Genomic DNA, 23,971 nt, shown 5'->3' on the forward strand with positions numbered 1-23,971 from the left:
AGTCGTGACTCACCCGGCAAGCCTCCAGGTCGCCGCAGCCCCGTTCGCTCGCGCCATCTTACCCTGCTGATGGCAACAATAACAAAATGCCAATTTAAAACTAGCTTCAAAGTAAGCAGGGAGCAATGTTTCTCTCTCCCAAAGTGATCGCGCGCGCCGGAAACTGATCGCGGGATTTCGAACAAGTTTGTAACAAAAAGCGCGGTATTTATTACTTGCTGCAGTTGTCAAAATCTGTGGTGTCGGAGGAATCGATTGTCTCTGGTCATTTTAATAAATAAAGTGGCGACAAAGGTAACAGGCGACCGGGAGGCGAGGGAAAATGAGATGGTAAGATTTTGTATTTTACTAAATTAATAATTATTAAAAATGAGTATCCCAACCCACTTTTGTATGTAAATTTAGTACGTACCTGCTTTGGAAACAGAGAATCTGAATATTATTTACAAAAAAGTTATTATTATAAACATTTAAAATCACCTGTGTAGGTAGGTACTAGTAATGTACGTAATATAATGTAATAGTATTGTACGTTGTGTCAAAAAATATTGTTCTTACAAAAAAAGTCGATACGAAATATCAAAATGCGTGGATAAGTATTCGTAATTTCAAATATATTATTTTAATTACAAAATATTACTTGTTTATTCAAATATTTTAAGGTTTATAATGCTCACAGGTTTTAATGTGATAGAAAACAAATAACTTCTTTTCGATTTTATTTTAACAAAAATTAAATAAATAAAAAATGCAGAATTTTAAAGTATTTTTAAATAATATAAAAAAACGTCATATTTTAAAATATAAAACAAATTAGTTTTCTCTACACTACATCTTTAAATATCTGCTTAGGCTTTTTTAATTTAAATTTCAAATACCAGTTGTAAAACCAGTACTGGTAAATATTTCTTAGACTGAAATACAATTTACTACCAAAAAATATAAATTAATAGCTACACAACACATAAATTCGAGTGGCTAATCTTTCAAACCCCTCCTTTAACAATATTCAGATGAAATTGTTGTCTCATCGACTGAAATACAATTTACAGCCAAACAACGTGAAAATTTTAACCTTTTATTACCACTTTACCAAGTGAAAATAAAATAAAATAGTATAGATATTACCACAAACTGACTGCTAAATCAATGAAAAAAATCTGCTATGGCGACGGAGTTCAATCGATTTGTTATAAAAAATGTTTAAAATATTCAACCATATTAAATACAAATATTTAATAATTTTCGATATTTTTTTTTGTGCTGCCAAAATTCAGCAATGATTTCAATTTAATTTATGAATGAATTTTTATATCTAACAGATTTTTTGAGTTAGCTTAGTTGTATTTTATTAAAAATATATAAAAATTAATATTGTGAAAATTGTTTCGCCTAGTTATGGCATTTTCAACGAGAAGTTATGGCATTATAAAACGATTTTAAAATTAATTCATAAATTAAGATGGAGTTCTACAAATGAAACGCCAAATCAATAAATAATTTCAATTTATTTAAAAAATAGTTTTACCTACCCTTTCTTTAATTTTGTAATCATGCGTTTAGTTATTTTAAATCTTGAATTATTCTTACTAGGAATCTAAAAATTGTATTATCTAAAAAAATATTCAAATGAAAAATTGCGATTATCTCGTTACGATAGTCTCAATTTATAAATTGCATTGCTTAATAATAATAAAAACGCCTCAAAAATTTTGTACCAAGAGAGATTTCTTGTTAAAAGAAAACTTGAATTTAAAAAATAATATTTGATATAATTAAATGTTACCACTCATTTTAAATATTAACCGACTCAAATTTTCATCTTGATTCTTTCAAAATTCTACTAGTATTTTTCCTTTATTGTAAATCTAGTAATATTTTTTCTGTTATAAAGTAATGAACTTTTTACATAATATGTGATGAATTTAAATATATTACATATACCCAAAGGGTGTTAATTTAAAGCAATTTAATCTTCAGTATATGAACCTCAGCAGCACAAGGCGAACATTGACTTGTCTCATTAGCTACGTAACTTTGTTAATATCTCGGCATAGTTATGGTAATAGCGTCATTAAGTCAATTTAACAGAGAGCTACATTAAATTTTGGGCACAATTAGGAAAATCTAAATGCAAGTTGTGAAGGAATCAATACCTTTAGCCTGTACTTGGGGAAAGAGAACGTATCCTTATGTAGAGAATAAACGAAGGTATTTATTTTCAACTCAAAACATAGTTTTAGCTGTAATTTTAACATAATGGAAAAACATTTTATATCCCAATATAGATAAAGAAAAATAATATAAAAATCTTTGTATTAACAAAGCTCATAACCTGTCATAGGCTGGTTTAAACGTTCGCTTTTAACACGTGTAACATGGACCATCATATCCATATTGCCAACCACACTTCTTAAATTTTGGATGTCATATTTATGCTTCAATTAACACTTTCTTTCACGTACTACTTCTTCAGCACCATCTAAAGTTGAATTAATATTTTTTTTTAGTGGAGACATAATGAAATGTATGTGAGATTTTCCTTGAATTTTTATAAAAACTAGGAGACGCCTGAAAACATAATTTTTATAATTTATTTAACTTATATTTTCACCAGTTATTTACTCACAATATTTTGGTGTGTCCAAATCTTTGTCCACATATTCTAAGTTTGTCTCCATTTAAGAGTTCTTTACATTGACATTCCGATAATTATTTTTCGTCGGTGTTAAAATATTAAAACAAATAACTCGTAAGTAGAGATAAACCCAGAAAAACATTGATATATTCCAAACTATGAATTTCCTCATACAGGTAACCAAATTACGATCTCATAGTGCGTATACTTATTTATATTAATACGGTTGTTATAGTAGCTTGAGTCTGCTTGGTATTCCTCCTCAGAATTTTAAGTTTGTTGTTAGGTCCACGGCCCAGAAGGATGGGAGTTGACCTATGGGCAGAGCATTTAAACAGTACAACTTTCCAAAAACTAACTTATGTGCTTGTAAATCATGGGTTGTAAGGTGAATGTTACGCAGTGTATTAAGTGATCACTTAAACTTGTCAATGATAGATTGTTAGCCTTGTAAATATTCAGTCTTCTATATTCTCATCTCATCTTTTTCAATAAAAATCTTGATATTCATTTTGACTCTACAACTAGTTTTGGATATAACAGAATCTCAATCGAGAGTTGTAATATGGTTTTTTTAATGAATCTCCTTTTAACCCAGTGTTGCGTTGGGCACTGTATCGTATTAACGCAGTGTTATCTCAATCGTTACTTACATTAAGGCAAGGTGATCACTCCTGCGCTTCAGGGACCAGTCCAGTTAACCTTTACTGGTCCAATGTCGAAACTCATTCGACATCGATTTTTTCCTCTTAGGTCCCATGTCGGATGTTAATCAACATTTTTTTAATGATAAGTATTATTTATTAAAATTCCAAGCTTACATTTTTGTCACTCGTATCTATTACAACAGTATGTGGAGCAGAGGACAAAAGATTGTTTTCCAAATGGAATTAATTGTCTACCAAGATTTTTTTTTTAATTTTGGGAGACCGGAAAGGGTTAAATATAAAATAAATAAGAGAATGTAAAATCACTAATATTTACTAAGACTTCCCCTGGCAATCGAGCCCGGGACCACTAGCACGGTAGCAAAATACCCTAACCATTACACCACGGAGGCAGACAAATGAATAAATAAAATGAATAAATTATATTTATTAAAAAAAACTATTGTAGATCTTAATTTTGGTCTCATTTGACAATTTTGAGAGAAATAAGGTTATTTGTATAATTTTTCGTTTAAATATTCAAATGCTCAAGACTATGGAGCGTAACGGCTCTTATTCCGATATTATGTTAATTCTACACGACTGGCGTTAAACGCGTAATGTAGACAATCCAATACTTAAGACAATTTATTTGGTTCAGAATAAGTCACCAGTCTGACCAGTAGTAGTGCTCCAATTATTGATAACAGAGTGAAAGTATATCAGTTTGAATAAGGCCGTAAAATATAGGCGTTTCTTGTCGACACAGCCAACAGCTCCAATAGCCGTGATCGTCTAGTGGTTAGGACCCTACGTTGTGGCCGTAGTAACCCAGGTTCGACTCCTGGTCACGGCAGTGGTGAACACTGTCATGGCGGAGCTGTTTTTTTTATTTCAAGTTCCAATTTGTTATAATGATTAGAATATTTGTTATTAACTTTTTTTTATTATTTTCATTTTTTTTTATTTTTGTCAAAATATATTCATGTAAACAATTACGAAAAGGTGCGAATAGCCATCGGTATACGCTCGACTGCGAAACTGGCGTCGCGGGTGCGATTCCCTGCGATTACAAAATAATCCAAGAAAAAATATTTAAAATTAATTTTGGTATTTCTGATGTATTTTCTACATTTACCGTCTCAATACTCACTATTCTAATTGGAGACAAGCCTTAGAAATATAAGTGATTTTCTCACTCTAATATTTATTTAATATTATCCTGGACTGGTACCTGAGGCGGAGGGCTGATCACCTTCCTTCATGTGTTAACGATCAAGATAACACTGCGTTTATATGATGCAGTCCCCTATGCACCATTGGGGTGCGGATAAGGGTTTTTATAATTATTATTATTAATTTTAATAAATCAACGGTTATAGAAATTTGACATGTAAATAAAACTTGTCTTTGTTTAGATAATCTAGAAAAATAACCAAAGTAATTAATAAAGACTTATAAAATACCCACAATAAATAACCAAAAAAATTAACTATAAGTCCACTTTTAAAATAATTCACATTGCGATTCATTTGTTTCCTGTCTCTGTTACAAAATTTAGTTTTGTATAAATATCACACCAAAACAATTTCATTTTAGCCTACATTTTACCTGATTATGGAATTATTATTCCGAAACCAGTAGTCACAAAGTAGTGTTTTTTAAAGTGGTGTTACACAAAGTGAACGACGAATGATAGGGAGAGTGTTGATGTAGTTTTATATTTAGTTTCTATTTTTAATGACATTGTGGATAATGGAACAGAATGTACAGCTTCACTGCATAATAATCAAATTTCTTTTGACCAAAAGAGGTATAAGTTAGATTTCACTTGATGTATGAAGAATCATAAAAGCTTTATAAAATTAAACAACTTTGTTTTCACCACTTTTTTAAATTAAATGTACACTTTAACCAACCGGTTTCGACAAGAACCTTGTCATCATCAGGGTTTATTAAATTCTAAAACATTAAAATACTAATTACATTCCCTTACCAAAAACTTCCACACAGTCCATAAAAAATCCTAATTGATATTTTTACTATGCATTGCGTAGCAACCCTCAAATAACAACTAATGGAATCACCCAAAAACAGTATAAAGCCGCGCACACGTAAAGTGGAGAACACACACAAAAACCTACTGTGCGCAATTTTTAGGAACAGAAATTGGAAAAATATCAAAAATGGACTGTTACTTAAATTTAATTGATTATTAAAAATATTTCTATTTTGTTTTATGGCTTTTTTCACTTCCAAAATCTCTAAATTATGCAACGAAATGAGTATCTGCGAAAAACATTCAAGAAATCATAAAAGCAACTCGTATAGTAGATGTCAGATTGATAATTTTGATTTAGTATGTAAATAAAATTATAGTCTTCACCGAGCTTACCTTCATACATAATATTATGTTTGTGTATAAGCATTTGCTCAGTCTTGCGTCTTTCTCAATTATTTATCAGTAGTCTACATACGTTTGAACTGCCTGTACTCTGTATAATTTATCATTAATAGTATTTAGTAGTTTGTTTTTGTATTTGAAATATTACTTTAAAACGTGTTTTTATTTAATTTTGCCGACTGTAAGTATATTTAAAATAAATTTATCAAAAATCGTATATTTCCAACGGAAATATTTCATATTTATTGTGATTTACGTTTGTACTAGCGGATTTTTGGTGCCATATTGAATATAAATATTATATTTACAGTATCTTTACAAAAATCCAATACTGTGTGCATTATAATTATGATTTGAACCATTGACTTTAAGTTTTTTTGTTTTAACATATTAAATATCAAATTACTTCTAAACAGTTTTTTTTAATCCTACTGATTAGTCTTGTTACGTATTGGGTCTTAAAGAAGAAGTCTTTTGTATTGAAAGCGGTAATTATTATAATTATGTTTTGTACAAAACAAAAATTATTTTACTGCAATGTCATTATATATCAATGTTAATTTAAGTGTATATTACCCGCAAAAATAAATGATAAGAATTTTAATCGATGTTAAATTTTAACTGTTTTAATTTAGAAAAATTTCAGTAGAAATATTTTAGCTTGCTTTTTAATAAACATTAAAAAAATGTTTTAATTGAACGAAATGTACTAGTTAATGAAATAAATTAAACATTTACAATTTTCGTTATTAAGTTCTTCAAGTTGAAATGTTTCCATCGCCCTTTTTGGCAAAGCTGTATTTAGTTAACCTATTTTACTTGCGAACTTTCTTTGCAACGTAGTTTGAAAGTGATCTTTATGTTAAAAAGAAAAAGAAATCTCTGCAGTGGAATGAAACCAGCATTTTTAACCCCAAGCACATTCCAGCACATTCATTTCCTATTCTGAAGTTGTTTTGAATAACAAATGTTATTTATCACAAAACTAATTCGTGGGGATAAGAGATATACACATATATTTCTATGATCTTATTGATATAAACGGACAGTAAGACTATTGTAAAGATTCGATAGAAGAGATATCGCTCACTCCTTTCAACAACGTCAAATATCAAAAATCGTAAATTTTCAGTTGTGCATGTTTTCGAAATGCCCAGAAAATGTACTATATTCCAGCAAATGAGGCATATTTTTAGCTTAATATTTACCCGCTACAGGGTAAATATTAAGTTGAAAATGCTGTTTTCTTGCATTCTGAAGATAAGGTATTGTTAAATTTTTTTTGTAAATATACCTACTTAGGATTTTTCAAATAGAGAAAAAACATTCACATTTTACTTAAAAAGATCTGTTGCACAGTAAAAAGTTTAATAAGTGGATTGATATTTATTTTTAAAACATTTTATTATATTTTTAAACTTTAAAAACGAACTCCTGAAAAATCTTTTTTTTTTATATATGACGTTGTTGAAAAAAGTGAGCGATATGTTTGCTTTTCAACTAAGCCGCATGAATCCGATTGAATTTGGTACTGGAATCTTCTAGTAGAAAGATTATCACACGCTTTCTCATGTACGCAGACTGTTTAAAAGACTTCCGCTTTTCCGTTTTCAACCCTAGAGGTACTAGAATTCAATTCTTTGTATCTACCATACGCGGTTTCTCTGTATGTACATGTGTGAAATGCATTATTTTACTCACACGATTAAATAAACAAATATCTCAGATTCAGTTTTGACTTCCAGTCTTTTTGTTTGTTAAAGAACTAGAATTATTAAAAACCTACGGTATCTTCTATACATCTGTACAAGAGACATCTGTACAATTATGATAAGAAAATTCCTCAGGACGGTAACAAGAAAAAGATAGACATATATATATATATATATATATATATATATATATATATATATATATATATATATATATATATATATATATATATATATATATATATATATATATATATATATATATATTTATATATATATATATATATATATATATATATATATATATATATATATATATATATATATATATATATATATATTATATATATATATATATATATATATATATATATATATATATATATATATATATATACATATATAAATATATATATATATATATATCTGTACATTCTGGGCAATTCAGTCCTTGGACGCCTATAGTATTTACTAAAACAGAGTACACTTTTATTTTGACATACAAAACAAAATAAAACTAATTCCTTTTACCATATAAATTTGTATGAACCCTATTCGAAAATCGATATAAATATGTATGTTTTTGTATCGACTTAGTGAAGGCAAAAGGGTATACTTAGGCACACTTAGATTGTTTCACAGTAAAGCATAAAACATTGTACTTAAAAGTTTCCTTAACAGCGATATAAATTTACATTTACTTTAATACTTTAAAGGTACTTAGGTGTACATATAACAATTTACCTTTTACAATTTATAGTCTACTTATTAATCTGAGTGCCATTAGAAATTCCATTAGGATTCAAAATGGTAGATTTTCCATTTAAAGCTGTGAAGCTTTAAAAGGGATAGTCGATATCGTACCATAAAAAAATACATACTTTAATTTTATTGATTGCTTCTCACAACTCATATAATATATAGTTTTTTTTTAATTAAACACTTGAATATATCACTTGATGAGTTTTATTTATAAAAACGACTTGTTTTGAAAACTTACAGATGTTTGTTTGTTTACAAACATCTGTAGGTTTTCAAAACTAGTCGTATATAAATAAAGCTCACGAAGTGGTATATTCAAGTGTTTCATTTTTTTTAAATAATCAACATGTCACAAAGTTAACGCCGAATCAATAAATAATATAAAGGTATCTTATATAGACAATCTTAAAGTGAGTTTTAAAAGTACCAGTCTCTTCTTCAGGCCTATCAGTACACTACTATGCATCTAACGCTATTCACCAATACCATAGAACTTTGAATATTTAAAAAAAGTTAATTATATAAATTGTGAGGTATTACATTTATGCTAATTTTTCTTTAAGCACAGTAATTAAAATCAATGATTATATAAAATTAAATTAAATTTAAAAAATAATGCAGTGATTCGCGTATTATCTGCCTTAATTTAGCCTGTAATTTTGTGGAAACGCGTTTGACTACCATGCTGGAGCTCGACACCCAGGGTTGGCAAAATAAACTGAACTTATTTTCACTTTCATATTTATTTTACACTACCCTTGATTAGTATGTATAACAGGCACAGGACTGATTACTGTACCTTCATTCAATTTACGATCAATATAACACTGCGCTAATAGAATCCGGTATACTTTACACCTTTGGGTGCGGATAAGTGTTAGAAGGAGATGAAGAAGAAACAGAATTAATGCATATGTCTGATAAGTTGGGAATTGTTGCGGAGAATAATGTTCTATGTATCAAAAACAAAAATGGAATCCTTTTTATTAAGGAAAAAATAAATTAAGAAAATTGTGAGGTAATTGGTTATTTTTATTGTTTATGTTAATGATATGCTGTTTACGCCATAATAAATAAATAAAACCCTTATCCGCACCCCAATGGTGCATAGGGCACTGCGTCATATAAACGCAGCGTTATCTTGATCGTTTACACATGGAGGAAAGGTGATCAGCCCTCCGCTTCAAGTACCAGTCCAGGGTAATATTGAATAAATATTACAGTGAAAAAATCACTCATATTTATTCTTATCCCCCCTGGGAATCGAACCCGAGTCCTCCAGAACGGTAGCCGAGCGTGCTGATCATTACACTACGGAGGCGGACAAACGGTGCTGTTTACGCCATACTTAATTCAATGTCATTTTTAATCATATTATTGTTGATTGGCTTATAGCGAGGAATATAACACTCTTAGATAAACTTTGATCCGTAGATAACCTTGTATTTAAAATAGTAACAAAATAAATAATATTATTTTTGACATCTCATCAAAGATGAAGAAGAATGAAGATGAAAAAATATTTATATTTATTTTTAACCACTTGGAAGGTCTACCAAATAAAAAAATGACTCGACTGCAATCAGTGTGAAACGCAGCAGCGAGACTAATTTTTGGAATCTCCAAATTCATTCACATCATATAATTTTTTGACATCTCATCAAAGATGAAGAAGAATATGAAATTCTGGGCATTTACGTAGCTGACGACCGTCATAGGGTGGTTTAAGTGATCACATAACACACGTGTAACATTCACCAATTCTATTGACAACCACAATATTTGGACACACTCAAAATATATTAAAAATTAGATAATAATTGTTTTATGGGAATAAACGTTGAAAATAATTGAAAAAATAATCATAAACTCCTTTCCTTTCCTTCTCCTTCCAGCTAAATCTATTATTTTATATCAAACTCTTTTTTTTAAATCTCTGAATGTTTTTTGATAGTTTTATAACATAAATGTGGAATTGTTTGATTGGCTTTTTTTTTAACGTAACTATTTTTGTTAATGTAATGTAATGTTTATTATAGTTAATGTAACTATTGCTTATTATATCTTTTTTTTACACGTAAGCTATACAATTACCGAACAAATAAAGTAAAATAAAATCATTTTCGTAAAGTTAGTTATTCGACCTGATACTGCCAGCTTTCCTGCCGGATATCGTGTATTCAATTGATTAACTTTTTGAAACAAACCAGGAAACGAGGAAAACTTGGCACTATTAGGTATGTCAAATACTTGAATGCGGCCGGGTCAGGAGTCGTAATAATAGTCGAGTATGTAAGAGGAGATGCATGAATGTAGAAGAGTCCAAGAGTGTTTGCAAAGACAGAGTGGTGTGGCGTTCGATTCTCTCTACCTACGGTAAGATAGTTTTTTTTACTTATTTTTTTTTTACAAAAATGTTAATAATATATATATAACCACTCACCGAGATTTTTAGGCCTACCTGTTTTGAGACGTACCCGTCTCTTCGTCAGGACAATCACTATCACAGCATGAAAACAATACCACCCTTCACCACCATAGCACCATTTACACACTTAAAACTACACAAAATGTTTAACACATGCGATTTTTGGTCGACCCGAAGACCAACATGCACTAAAGTTTTCACCACAGACATGCGTTACGAGCCGAGGTTAAACATGCACTAAGGTTAAACGTATTTATCAAAACGGCTTATATACTCGTAGGATGAAAGTATTTTTTAGTTAGTTTAAAACAAACTAAGACGCCAGAGAAGATAGAACTCACTGCGCCACACCACTATGTCTTTGTAAACATTCTTAGCCTCTTCCATATTCATGCATCTCCTCATACGTATCTGCCGCTTATTCCGACTCCCGACCTGTCCGCTTCAAGTATTTGAACTCTTTGATCACGCCACATTTCCCTCAGTCGTTTAAATTCAACTTCATTCGCCTTAGTTATTTGTTTTACCGTTCTTTCCTCACTCATTCGTTCCATATTTCCAAACCATCTCACACACCTTTCTTAATTTCATCGATAATGCTTATCTCAGCCTTATGTTCTTTCCTTATATCACTATTCGAACATCTATCATACAACGTCTGAGAGAACCCATTTTTTTTCAAAAAATATTACATACATAAGTCATATATACATATAATATTCCGAATGAGTAATTTCTATTTCTCATTTTGGGACATGGGATAAAGGTTAACAAGACTGGAACACAAATAATAAAATAACAAAAAAAAATTAAATAATCAAAACTAATACTTTTACATGGCAAAATATAAAAACAATAAACAGGTAAAATAAATAGGCACAAGAAGCATATTTAAAGAAATAAATGAGAAAAACAAAATGTAAGAAGCATGTTTAAAATAAGAAATTTGACTGCATGTAATCTATTTTCTCCTTATTTTCCAAACTCCATGTTCACTTTCAAACATTATGGTTGGAACGAGGACTCCACTGTGTACTGCTAGTTTAGTTCTCGCTGATACGGTTATATTTGCTATAACTGAATTCAGTACTCCATTCACTCTCCTGTCTTTAACATCGTCAATCTTTCCATCTCTTGAAGACATAATTAACTGCTCCGCAGGGGTAGGCAGAGAGAACAGAACGCCACACCAATCTGTCTTTGCACACAATCTTCTCCTCTTCCACATTCAAATATCTTCTCATACATAGACGCCGATTATTTCAATTTCTGACCTGACCACTTTCAAGTGTTTGAACTACTTGATCTTGGTCTTCCTCTGCTTCAATTACAAACCACATTCGCCTTATAATTTTTTAACTGTTTTTTCTTCACCCATTCGATTCTCTTACCCAAATCATCTAAACACACCTTGCTTATCTTATCCATAATGCTTATCTCACCCTGGCGTTCTTTCCTCATATCACCATTCAAACATCTATCATACATCGTTTTTCTCAACACGTAATGAATAAATTGAGCCTTGCCCTAATTATGTTTTTGTTTGTTTGGGATGTTAGGGCCATGTGACCCCCAGGCAGTGACGACCCCCGCCATCCACCCCGCCGCGTCATGCAGAGAGGAATAGACCCGGCGCTGCTCAGCCTCATAGCTGGGCTGCTGCTGGTGCCGCTGTTGCTGCAAACTGCGCACGCGGAGGACACTGACTTTGGTAAGTCTTAAAAACACTATATTAACACATTGGTTGCCTTGAAGTTTGTTATTGAAATGTAATTTGACACTGGAAATATTAGATAGCATCGAATAAGTGATAAATGAGACAGGAAATAAATCGATAATATTTTGTATTAAAGTGACATCTATCCTACACACAGCATTAAAAGCTCTTACATCATTTACTTGATACACAACGTTGAAAGCTTTTACATTCGTTATATGAAGGCAAGGTGATCAGTCTTACACTTTTGGTTCTTAGATCTGAGAATGAAATATATAAGATATAAGATGAAAAAGTATAAATATAAGATATAAAATATATAAGATGAAATATATATAATATTAAGATATGCAAATAACTTAATATTGAAAGCTTTCCTAACCGCATTCCTGAATCTGATACAGAAGCATCTAGGCTTCCTGATAGACCTCTCTTTCAAAGCAAATTTATTGTATGAAATAAGTTGCGAAAAAATATTAGAAAATGAAAAATAAAAATTTATCCCGTTTTAACTGAATATTTTCATTTAATAATGTCCTTTTTATTTCCAATCTAAATAAATACAAATTCGTAAAACCACAACCAAGAATCTTAGTGTCCTAGTGTAGGAGGTGGAAGGGATTATCAGTTAGTTCAGTCAACTTGATCCGATTCCAATGCGAAGCTGGCCGGTACATGGAGGCCTCCACAACCTCGACCAGCATAGCAGTCAGACACAGAATAGTGACGAGGCATTTGTAGAAAATGTCCAGTCACAGTCTGCTACACGGCAAAGAAAACATGTCAAGAAATTATACGTTACATGTATTTTTAATATAAAATTGAAAATAACCGAAAAACATGAAGACGTGCACACCGCCGCAACAAAAGGTTTCTGGAACGCGCAAAAATGTGCACACTACCGCAACAAAAGGTTTCTGAAACGCACAAAAATGTGCACTTCACCGCAACATGAAGTTTCTGAAACGCACAAAAATGGGCACTTCGCCGCAACACAAGGTTACTGAAACTCACAAAACTGTGCACACTGCCACAACACAAGGTTTCTACAACGCATAAAACGTTGCAAATCAAATTATTCATTCAACTGGAATAGTTAATTTACTGTATTGGTGTATTCTAAAAGCTGTATTATTTTAGATATTAAAGTCCAAAATTTGGCTCTTAGAATTCCTCGTGTAAACTAATGAAGTAACATGTCTTTGAATAACCCTAATCCTTTGTAGAAATTCTACCTACATGTTGGTATAACTACATTCTCTCAGAACAATGAAATTGGGCTTATTATATCCTTAAGGAAATGTAAGTTATACGAGTAAACCATTAGGGGCATTGTAAAGATATACATAGTTAACTCTCGTTGGCAGGAATTTTAATGAACGATGAAAATGCAAAATATTTTAATTAAACCCCTCAATGAGCTTCCAAAAATCATTATAATACTTAAATACGTAGTAAAGTCATATGAATACAAATAATTTATTTGGAAATATTGTATAAAGAAGAGACATCACTCAATAAGTTCGTAGGATGACTGATATAACTTATTCATACATATGTGGTCTTTTTTAACAAATTCTTCCTTCAAACGAACTAATAAAGCTGATGTTATTAACTGCTAATAGTTTGTCATTTCTAAATAAATCTATGCATAAAATACTATACACATCGTAAAATATGGAAACCAAAGCTGAGATTTGCATTTTTTATGGCTTTGGGAGGCTTTCGCCAGTTGCTGTCCACACACCTGACTAGGCAATTGACTTTGGATTAAATTGATGGATCTATGTTTTATTCATTGTCACATACTGCATGAAAAATATATTTTCATGCCTCTAAAACAGTTCCAAACAGCGCTTTAAATCGTCATAATTGCTTTTGTTTTGTGAGTAAACTTCGAATACAGCTTTCTCAAGGATAAATCTGCTGTAAAATAGTGAATATATTGCCCCTTGATATATTTAAGGTGTCAACTATTATACAAAACTTTAATTCAACTATTTCGTAGGTTTTTTCATCCTATGAACTTGTTACGTTACAAATAGTCATGTTGATTATGGATCATCGACAAAATATGGATATGTATTTATTATCGTGCGTACGGGTTGAATTTTAGTATTGTCGGTTTACTTAATAATTAAATTTCCGTTGATATCAAAATAAAATTATGAATGTATAAACTTAATCACACGTGTATAAACTTAATCACATAAACCAGCCTATGACAGGTCTAAGGCCCTTTGAATACCCAAACTTTCTTATTGTTCTTTGTCTTTGTTAAAATGTTAATGTTAATGTAATCAAATTTGGTTTTAATTCAAGATTTCTGGTAGCAGAAATATTTTAAAACACTAATAATAAAAAAAAATAGTTTTACTTGATAAATACCACCATTTCTTAAAATCTATTGTAAAACGTATTTCAATCCGTTCCGTATCACTTTCAAAGACATGCGGTATTTGAAAATGATGCGGAATGCATCGAAACACGTGTCATAATAGATTTTAAGGAAAAGTGGTGTTTACCAAGTAAAACTAAAATTAAAAATGGATAGATATTACCACAATGACTGCCTGTTCAAATGACGAAACAAATCATTTTGATACGAAATTATTCAAAAATCTAGAAATAGCCGTGAAAACGATAAAACCTTTATGTTTTCATACAATTCTATGAAATTTTTAACATTCCTCTTCCATCATATTTGTCTGAATACCGTTTATCATGCCAACCCGAAAATGAACGTTTTTCCGAAAGTTCTCAACCTTTTCCGTGTTCTGCACTCCTATTCCGCGAACCGTATGACATGCCACCTAGTCAGGGGCAATTAACATTACTTTTTAATCTACATGCAAATATGTTAATCCATTACAACGTGGAAGCACGACAAAAAATATTGTACACCCGAGGACACAAGGCATACATTTTTTATGTAACACGTATGCACGTGAATATTCTACGTAAGAACGTGTTGCGTCAGGATCATAAAAAAACATACACAAGACTGATTATTGACATAGTACTGTATATACTTGAGTTTGTTTTGTTTTCCATTGAAATATTTAACAAAAATTTATGAATATATTTAGGTATATTTATATATATATATATATATATATATATATATATATATATATATATATATATATATATATATATATATATATATATATATATATATATATATATATATATATATATATATATATATATATATATATATATATATATATATATATATATATATATATATATATATATATATATATATATATATATATATATATATATTTATATAAATATATATATATATAAATATGTATATATATAAATATATATTTATAACATTTTGAGTGTATCTAAATACTTGTTGACAAATCTGGATTTTATCCAATTATAAGAGTTATTTTTCATATTATTTTTTTGACATCTTAACATGGATGAATAAGAAAATGGAAGTCTGGAAGTCAAAGCCTATGAAGGTCGTTAATGCCCAAACTTCCATATTCTTCGTCATCTATGTTAAGATGACGAAGTAAAAAATAATAAAAAAATATATGTATATTTACTGTATTAAGAATTTTTAAATGATTTTGTGTAATTATTTTTTATTCCTAGTGACAAAATCACAAAACATTAATGAATACTTATTGTTTACGAAAGTATGTAAATTTTTAATCGCTAGAATTGATTATCTTGATGTTGAGTAGTTTGTGAAATTATCTAGTTTAAAAACAAGGTACCCCAATATAAGCTTTAAATAAAATCAAATAACGAAATGTTAATAGCGAGAAGTTTTTCAAACACTCTCCTCATCATTCATTGTTCAAAGGTTTTTCAATTTGAACACCTAGAATGTAAAAAAAAAGTTTAAACCGAAATTCCGTTGGGAAACTGTAGTAAAATGGTGAACGACTTGACCCAATAGCTCTTATATGAGACGAATTCCAGCGCATTCATATTATTGGAATTACGTGTGGTAATTTCATTTTTATTATTTCCTCTTTACTACGTTTAATATCGTAAAATTGACATCTCACTGTCTTAACTAAATGTCGTGAAATGAAAGGTTGTAGCGAGTTTCGGTAAAAGCATTAAATTTTTATATCATTTAGCATACCAATTTACCGACATTCCTTAAATAAAAATTGTATCGTATTCTTTGCTTGTATAATATAATATTGAAATACAGTACATTGAAACGATTTTTGTATGTGGTTATTACATGCGACATGAAATAACGTTAGATTTTTTATCTTAATAGCAATGAAAAATATGCGTTAATTTACTTACTTAAAAGTGTTTTTATATAGATTCTTATTGATAAGTTTTAATTAAAATACTGAATGTTAAAAAAAAGTTTTCTTCATTATTTATTTTCTTATACATAATATTATAGGGTTATCCAATAAGAGGTTTTATTCTGATATTTGAAAAAAACTAGTATATTTTAAGAAAAATCAATGAATATTTATTGCATTGTTAAGAGAAAAGTATGCGATTAACGATGGAAAACGATATCAGCCAAATGGCCGCCACGGCTACGGCTGCAGCACCATATCCTTTTCATGAAATTTTCCATGACCAATTCGCACATTTGCGGCTGTATGTCCTCGATAACTTCACGAATTCTATCTTCAAGGTCTTCAATCGATTGTGGAGCATTGGTATAGACCTTATCTTTTACGTGGCCCTAAAGAAAAAAGTCTCGAGGAGTTAAAACACAAGATTTCGGGGGCCAACTGTAATCACCTCTTCGAGAAATAACATGGCCAGGAAATTTTTGTAGCAAAATTGCTATTGTTTCGTTGCTTGTGTGGCACGTAGCGCCATCTTGTTAAAAATAAACGTCGTCCACATCAATATCTTCCAATTCCGGCCATAAAAAATCATTAATCATAGCTCGATAGCGCAATCCATTCACCGTAACAGTTGCACCAGCCTCACCAGATCGACGAGGAATCGACAAACCTGGGTTTTTGTCAACACTGCGGGCTACAGCAGCAATATTCTCAATTGTTCTTGAGCGATGCACACGGTTTCGATTCTTCACATCACTAAGTTGTCCCAACAGCTCAAATTTTTTAACAAGTTTCACGATTGCTGGCCGAGAAGGCGCTTTCACGACGACCAAAAAGTGCTTTAGTTTCGCGAACTGTGACTGCAAATTTTTCACCATTTCTGTAGTGAATTTTAACAATTTCAATGCATTGTTGAGGCGTGTATCGTTGCATTTGTATAAATTGCTTAGTTTTTAATTATCAAATGTCAAAAGATGACAGCTTCAAAAGTGGCAGCTGCCCAGATAGAGGGCTATTCAAAATGAAACCTCTTATTGGAAAACCCTATGTAATAATCGAAGATAGGTACTCCTTGTTGATAATCAATATATTTAACACTTGAATTGCATTCAATTTATACAACTCATTGTGCATGACTGGTTATCTTATTTCATGTTAAATAAACGAACCCCATCCCTTCTCATCCAATGTTATTTCGGTGTCGATAAATTCAATTTATTTGTTGGTAAAACCATGAAACCCGGTAACCCATCTCCAATATCAGATGTACGAGGGCTGTCTTTAAAGTTTTTACAATCGAATAGTAGATGACGTTTGCGAGTTGTGATATCACTGTGAACATTGGGGTTTGCTATTGCATTGCTTCTGAGTGGCAAAAATGTTTCCAAAATTGATTTGAATATATGCAATAGTGTATAAACTTTAATAAAACACTTTGTTTATAGCAATAAAACACTTTGTCATTTTTCAATTTTTGTAAAAACTTAAAAGACAACCCTCGCATTTTTAAAAGAAAATTTAATAAAATTTTGTTTTGTTAGATTTTCAGATTTAATTTACAATTGTAACTATATACTTTACGGCTTTTTCCAAATTGGATTTACAATGTTCTTAAAACAAGTGCCGACTTAACAATTTATGACAAAGATACATTAAACTTTTTGAAATTTCAACATAAATGAAGAAGAATATAGAAGTCTGGGTATTAACAAATCTAAAAACCTGTCGTTGGCTGGGTAAATGATCACTTTACACAAGTGCAACATTTCCCATTCCACTTATGATTGACAGCTACATTATCTATTTTTTTGGAACTCCAACATATGCATATCATTAATCTTATGACGCTGTATTTATGAGATTACAAGAGCCATCTTCGTTAGATTGAGTAAACTTTTGTATGGCAGAGACCCTTTTATTTAGATTATGCAAGATCTGAATCCCGAATTATTTACCCAGTCTATGACAGGTCATAAGCCCTGTAAATACACATTTTTTTCTTCATCTATGTTAAGATGTCAAAAATTTAAAAATAACTCCCGTATAGAAAAAACACAGATTTTTTAACAAGTACGTATGTATTTGATAAGAAATAAATATGTTAAAAGCTTCGACTCTTGTCAAAAATGTTTCATTTTGTAGACATTTTTCATCATAAATTTATGTTTTTTCTGACAATATGACGCAGTTGTTTTGATACTATATCTTATTATTATTTTATTAATTAACAAAATTGTTCATAAATCGGTTCCTGTTTACAAAGTGCACTAAGAAAAAAAACGAGATTGAAAACTAAACAAAAATGAGAAATAAATCTATGTAAAATATTGTTTAAAAATTACGATTTAAACTAAACTTAATGCTGAATCAAATATATGTCATACGTTTGTTGAATAATCGTCATAGTTTACATCAAGTCTAATAGGACTGTAATATATTGATACGGGAACTGTAAAGAACTTCGAATTTCCATCTAGGGTTAGGGTAACACAATATCAAAATATACATATTTGTATTTTTTTAAACCCCGAAAACTTAAAAAAAAATACAATGCAAATAACGTTCTTTTTTCTTGTGTAATGATCTCGACTGTAAGCTTTTAAGTACTTTGGTTTCCCCGTCTGGTTTCCAGTGAGCTTATTCCTAAATCCTAGATTAAACTTAATCCCTAGGATTATTTCGTTATTTTTTTTAGTTAAGTAGGGCAAATGAAACCACAGCATATTGATAAATATAAATACATTAATAATATATTTTATAAATCAATTTATAAAAAAATCTACCTAATTATCAAGCCGCTTCCCTTTAGAGGTAGGTAGTGAGAATAGAACGACACACCAATCTACTTTCAAACAATAATGGTCTTCCACATTTATATAGCTCCTCATACCCACCGATAATTCCGATTCCTGACCTGACCATTTCAAGTATTTGTAAAACTTAAACATGCAAAATTTTCCTCGGTCTTACTATTCTTCTTTTGCCAACCACATTCACCTCATATTTTTTTAATGGTTTTTATTCAATCGTTCTGTTCACATGCCCAAACTATCTCAACACACTTATCTGAATTTTATCGATAATCTCATAATGTTAATTGCCTTAGCCTATCATTCTCTTTTTATTTCACCATTAAAACATATATCATACATCGTTTTGCCACACATTCGTATAAGAGAAAGCATTTCGACTGCATTTAGTTTACCTTTATCCTTCTTAGCCAACTTCTTGATTCACATTATTTTATATATACATGATTTGATTTGATTTTTACATATCGCATGATTGAAAAAATGATAGTCAAACAAATTCATGAGGTGAATGTGGTTGGTAATAGAAGTAGGGGAAGTCCGAGGAAAATTTTTATGATCGAGTCATTTCAAATACATAAAAGTGGTCAGGTCAGGAGTCAGAATTATCGGCGTGTATGTATAAGAAGATGTATGAATGTGGAACAGGCGAAGATAACGAGTGTTTTTGCCTAGAATTTTCACTTATGAATTACATGAAACTATAGTGACTTTAAACATAAAGAGTAAATTCACTGACGAGTAGGCATAAGCTATGAAACTTAAAAAAGGTGAAGCCTGAGTAGGGTCATGATAAGCGGTGTTGCATAAGCCGTAGCTAGATTTCAGAGTCACTTGGACGTTAGGTAATTAAAAAAAAATTGGCGAAGATTGTGTTCTATGATATATTGGTCTGGCGTTCTATTCTCTCTGCTTACTCCTGCGGGAAAGCGGCGTGATGGTTAGTTAGATTATTTTTTTTTTCATATCTAAGGGTACACGAGTTGTTCGTGGTTACATTGGAAAAACAAGCTTAAAAAACTGTATGATATCATTTATACAAAAATAGTGACATGATTCGGTAACTACATGTTACCATTATGGTAATGACTCATATTTCACGTCAATTTTTCAGTGTTTCAGGACGCCACTAATCTGAATTTCAGGCTAGTTGGTCTTGTTTATTCGGGCTGTTCCACGTGACTATAAATGAGATATCCCGTGACATTTTTTGTGAGAATTTCATCCCTCCGAGACCACCTCGCTACCGCCTGCTCGTATAACACGTAGGCTAATAAAAATATCCTCTTTTACCGTGTCGCTTTGTTCCTCCGCGCGCCTGTAGTTACATAAATACTACAAAGCATTTTTATTGACTGACCAGCAATAAAGTTCACCGGTAAAAAGAGGTTAATGGAATTTATCGCTCTTTGAGACGTGAACTTTTTTTCCTATTTAAAATTTGACAATGAAAACACTATTTAACTTATTTTTATAGCTTATAACAGTGTACGTAAAGCCTTTTCTCATTTAGTATTGATACAAGTTCCTTAGATACATTAATTTTAAACTAAATATGCCCATTGATGAGTTAGATTATAATTGCATAATGAAACCGGTAAAATTAATAAATCTTAGTGATATAAGGGAAATTCCTGATTTGGCCCTGTTAAATAAAATTCGTAAGATTTTTTAGACAGCCCTGATCTCCTAAATCTAATAAAGCTCAGCGTGCGTCGAAGAGGTACTAGGCAAAAATCTATATTCGAAGTATTTGTACATAATGCAAGCTATGTCATGTTTCTTCGATTCCACGGCTTCACATGTTAGCCAATGCTTTTGATAGATTTATTTAATTTATTGTTATCTACCTAAAAGTCTGTACTTTCTCAGCATTTCTTCTCCATGTTATAATGGATAAATTTAAACGTTGTGTTTCACTCTCTCTCGCTGCTCACTAATAGTGTGTGAAGGAGACGTGTATTTACCAGTGCTTACCATTTGTTATTTTATTTTATTTTATTTTATGTTTAAGACTTTTTATTTTTCCAGTGTATTCATTAGTGTATTTTTATATTAGATACTGTATATATGTAATAATCATGTTAAAAGCATAAGCCGTTCAATAAATAGATAAATACTGTAACAATAAATTCGTAAAAAATCTGAATATATAAAAAACAATTGATTTAACTTAATTAATAATATATCAGTATTTGTTTTTTCTAAATATCAAGTGAAATCAATCGATCCTTTTCCGTACCTATAGTGCATAGAGCATTGCATTAATTTAATACAATGTTGATAAGAATAGTAAAACAAATTTATGAGGTGAATGTGGTTGGTAATAGAAGCGGGAGAAGTAGGAAGAAAACTTGGTATGAAAAAGTATTTCAAATACTTGAAAGTAGTCTGTCAGGTTAGGAATCGTATTAATCGGGGAAAATGTATGAGAAGATGCATGAATATGGAAAATTGTTTGAAAACACAAATCGGTATAGCGTTATTTTCTCCCTGCCTACCACTTCGGGGAAGCGGCGTGCTGGTTAGTTTAAATAATTGTATTATTGTTCAAAATATACAAAGCGTAAAAATGTAATTTATTTATACTAAAATAAATCATATTAAAAGGACTTTATTTAATATGTAGAGTTTAAATGAAAAAGTCATACTTATACATATATAGACTCTGCATCCAGTTATATATGGCACGAGCAAGGAAAACAGGAGGAAAAAGGAGGTGTCAATTATTCCAATTAAGGGGTTTGTGCTATTCGAGGTTTTCGAAATTCACGCCATCTTACGGAATAAACTGTAAGTAAACTGAATTTTAAAGGTCGACTATTTGGCTCCATTCCATATCGTATTTATATCTGATTTAGGATATATGTATGCATGTTTATAACACATGCACAATGGATATTGCAGTTATTTCATTTGTAATGTAAGCAAATGTATTGTAAAATTATGGATGAAAATTAAACAGTCAAACATCTTAATATCTCATCGAAGATTGTGGTAGAGTCTTTGTATTTACAGGGCTTGTTTAATTTATTACTTTGATGAGTTTTGTTTAATTTACTTCTTATTTATTTTATTTATTGATGAGACTTGTTTAATTTATTACTTATTTATTTTATTTATTTATTTCTTTGATGAGATGTTAAAAATAATATGAAAATAACTCCTATAATTGGAGATAATCCAGATTTTGTGAACAAGTATTTAGATGCACTCAAAATGTTATAAATAAAACAATATATAAAAAAAACTAATTAACCATCACGCCGCCTCGCCGCAGGGGTAAGCAGAGAGAATAGAACGCTATACTAATCTGTCTTTGAAAGTTATCTTAGCCTCTTCTACATATATTCCTGTACCTCCTCAAACATACACGTCTATTATTCCTACTCCTGATCTGACCAGTTTCTGATCAAGAGAATTTTCCTTTATATTTTTTCTTAACGTTTTTATTTAATAAAAATCTTCAGAAATCGTGAGAACATTAGTGCCTATCATTTCATTATGGCTAGGAACTCATAAAAGCGCCCTACTGATAAACATGCGAGGGTATTTTATACATCATTTCTATGGTATGACGGCAGAATGAGGAAATACTCAATTTTCATAAATTCATAACGCAAGCATATTACTAAATGGTATTTCCCGTCACCCCTGCGCTCCCCCCACCCCAGACACTCCACTCCGGAGTCAATAACTTCACGTGACTACGTAAAACGGTCCCGCTAAGCTACGTATGTACTACCGTCGATGTGTCAATGTTTTCAAGAAAATTTGGAAAATAACATATTGTAAATATGTATATATTAAAATATATGTATATATACGTATATGTATATATATATATAAATATATATATATATATATATACATATATATATATATTTATATATATATATATATATATATATATATATATATATATATATATATATATATATATATATATATATATATATATATATATACATATTAACAATACGTTATTTTCCAAATATTCTATCTTGAAAACATTGACACATCGACGTTAGTACGTAGCTTAGCGTAGTGTAATGGTAAGAACGCTTGGCTACCGTTCTGGATAAAATTAAATTTAAATTTTATATAAATTAAATTAAATTAAAATTATAATATTAAATAAATATAAGTGATTTTCTCACTCTAATATTTATTCAATATTATCCTGGACTGATACCTGAAGCGGTGGGCTGATCACCTTTCCTTCGTGTGTTAACGATTAAGATGCACATGATCGCTAGCTTTTTACTTTTTTACTTTGTCATATTTTTTATGTTTAAGTATTAATTTTAAAAAAAATTGCTCACTGAGAGTCAAGTATTTTTTTTTGTATTTAAATTAAGTTTTTTGTATTTTGTATTAACTAATTATACTTAGAAACCTATACCCTTATACCCTGTACTATGACTATTTATTTTGTATACTATAAATAAAGAAAAAAATAAGAAAAAAAAAAATATCCCACTGTGTTTATATAATGCAGTGCCCTTTGCACCATTGGGGTGTGGATAAGGGTTTGAATTGAAATATGTTT

At 30.3% G+C, this 23,971-nt stretch overlaps 1 protein-coding gene and 1 non-coding gene across 4 annotated transcripts in view; both read left to right on the forward strand.

Moving 5' to 3' along the window:
- LOC148312436 (uncharacterized) overlaps positions 1-23,971 on the forward strand; it is a 119,897-nt gene continuing 95,926 nt past the window's right edge. For 2 of the 3 annotated variants that reach the window (XR_015839234.1, XM_088277274.1), the window contains exons 1-2: positions 5,730-5,870; positions 12,151-12,302. Coding sequence is in view for 2 of the 3 variants with exons in the window: in XM_088277274.1 (XP_088133400.1) it covers positions 12,203-12,302 (100 nt within the window). In the remaining variant the exon portion in view is untranslated. Of the gene's footprint in view, positions 331-5,729; positions 5,871-12,150; positions 12,303-23,971 lie in introns of those variants that run through there. The other variant, XM_088277275.1, reaches the window with a different exon arrangement.
- On the forward strand, positions 4,070-4,141 carry TRNAH-GUG (transfer RNA histidin (anticodon GUG)). Its single transcript has one exon. It is a non-coding gene; the product is annotated as a tRNA-His (tRNA).

This window comes from Brachycentrus maculatus, unplaced genomic scaffold (assembly GCF_059751285.1).
Source record: "Brachycentrus maculatus isolate JH-2025_06_01 unplaced genomic scaffold, ASM5975128v1 h1tg000040l, whole genome shotgun sequence".
In the NCBI taxonomy this organism is placed as follows: Eukaryota; Metazoa; Arthropoda; class Insecta; order Trichoptera; family Brachycentridae; genus Brachycentrus; species Brachycentrus maculatus.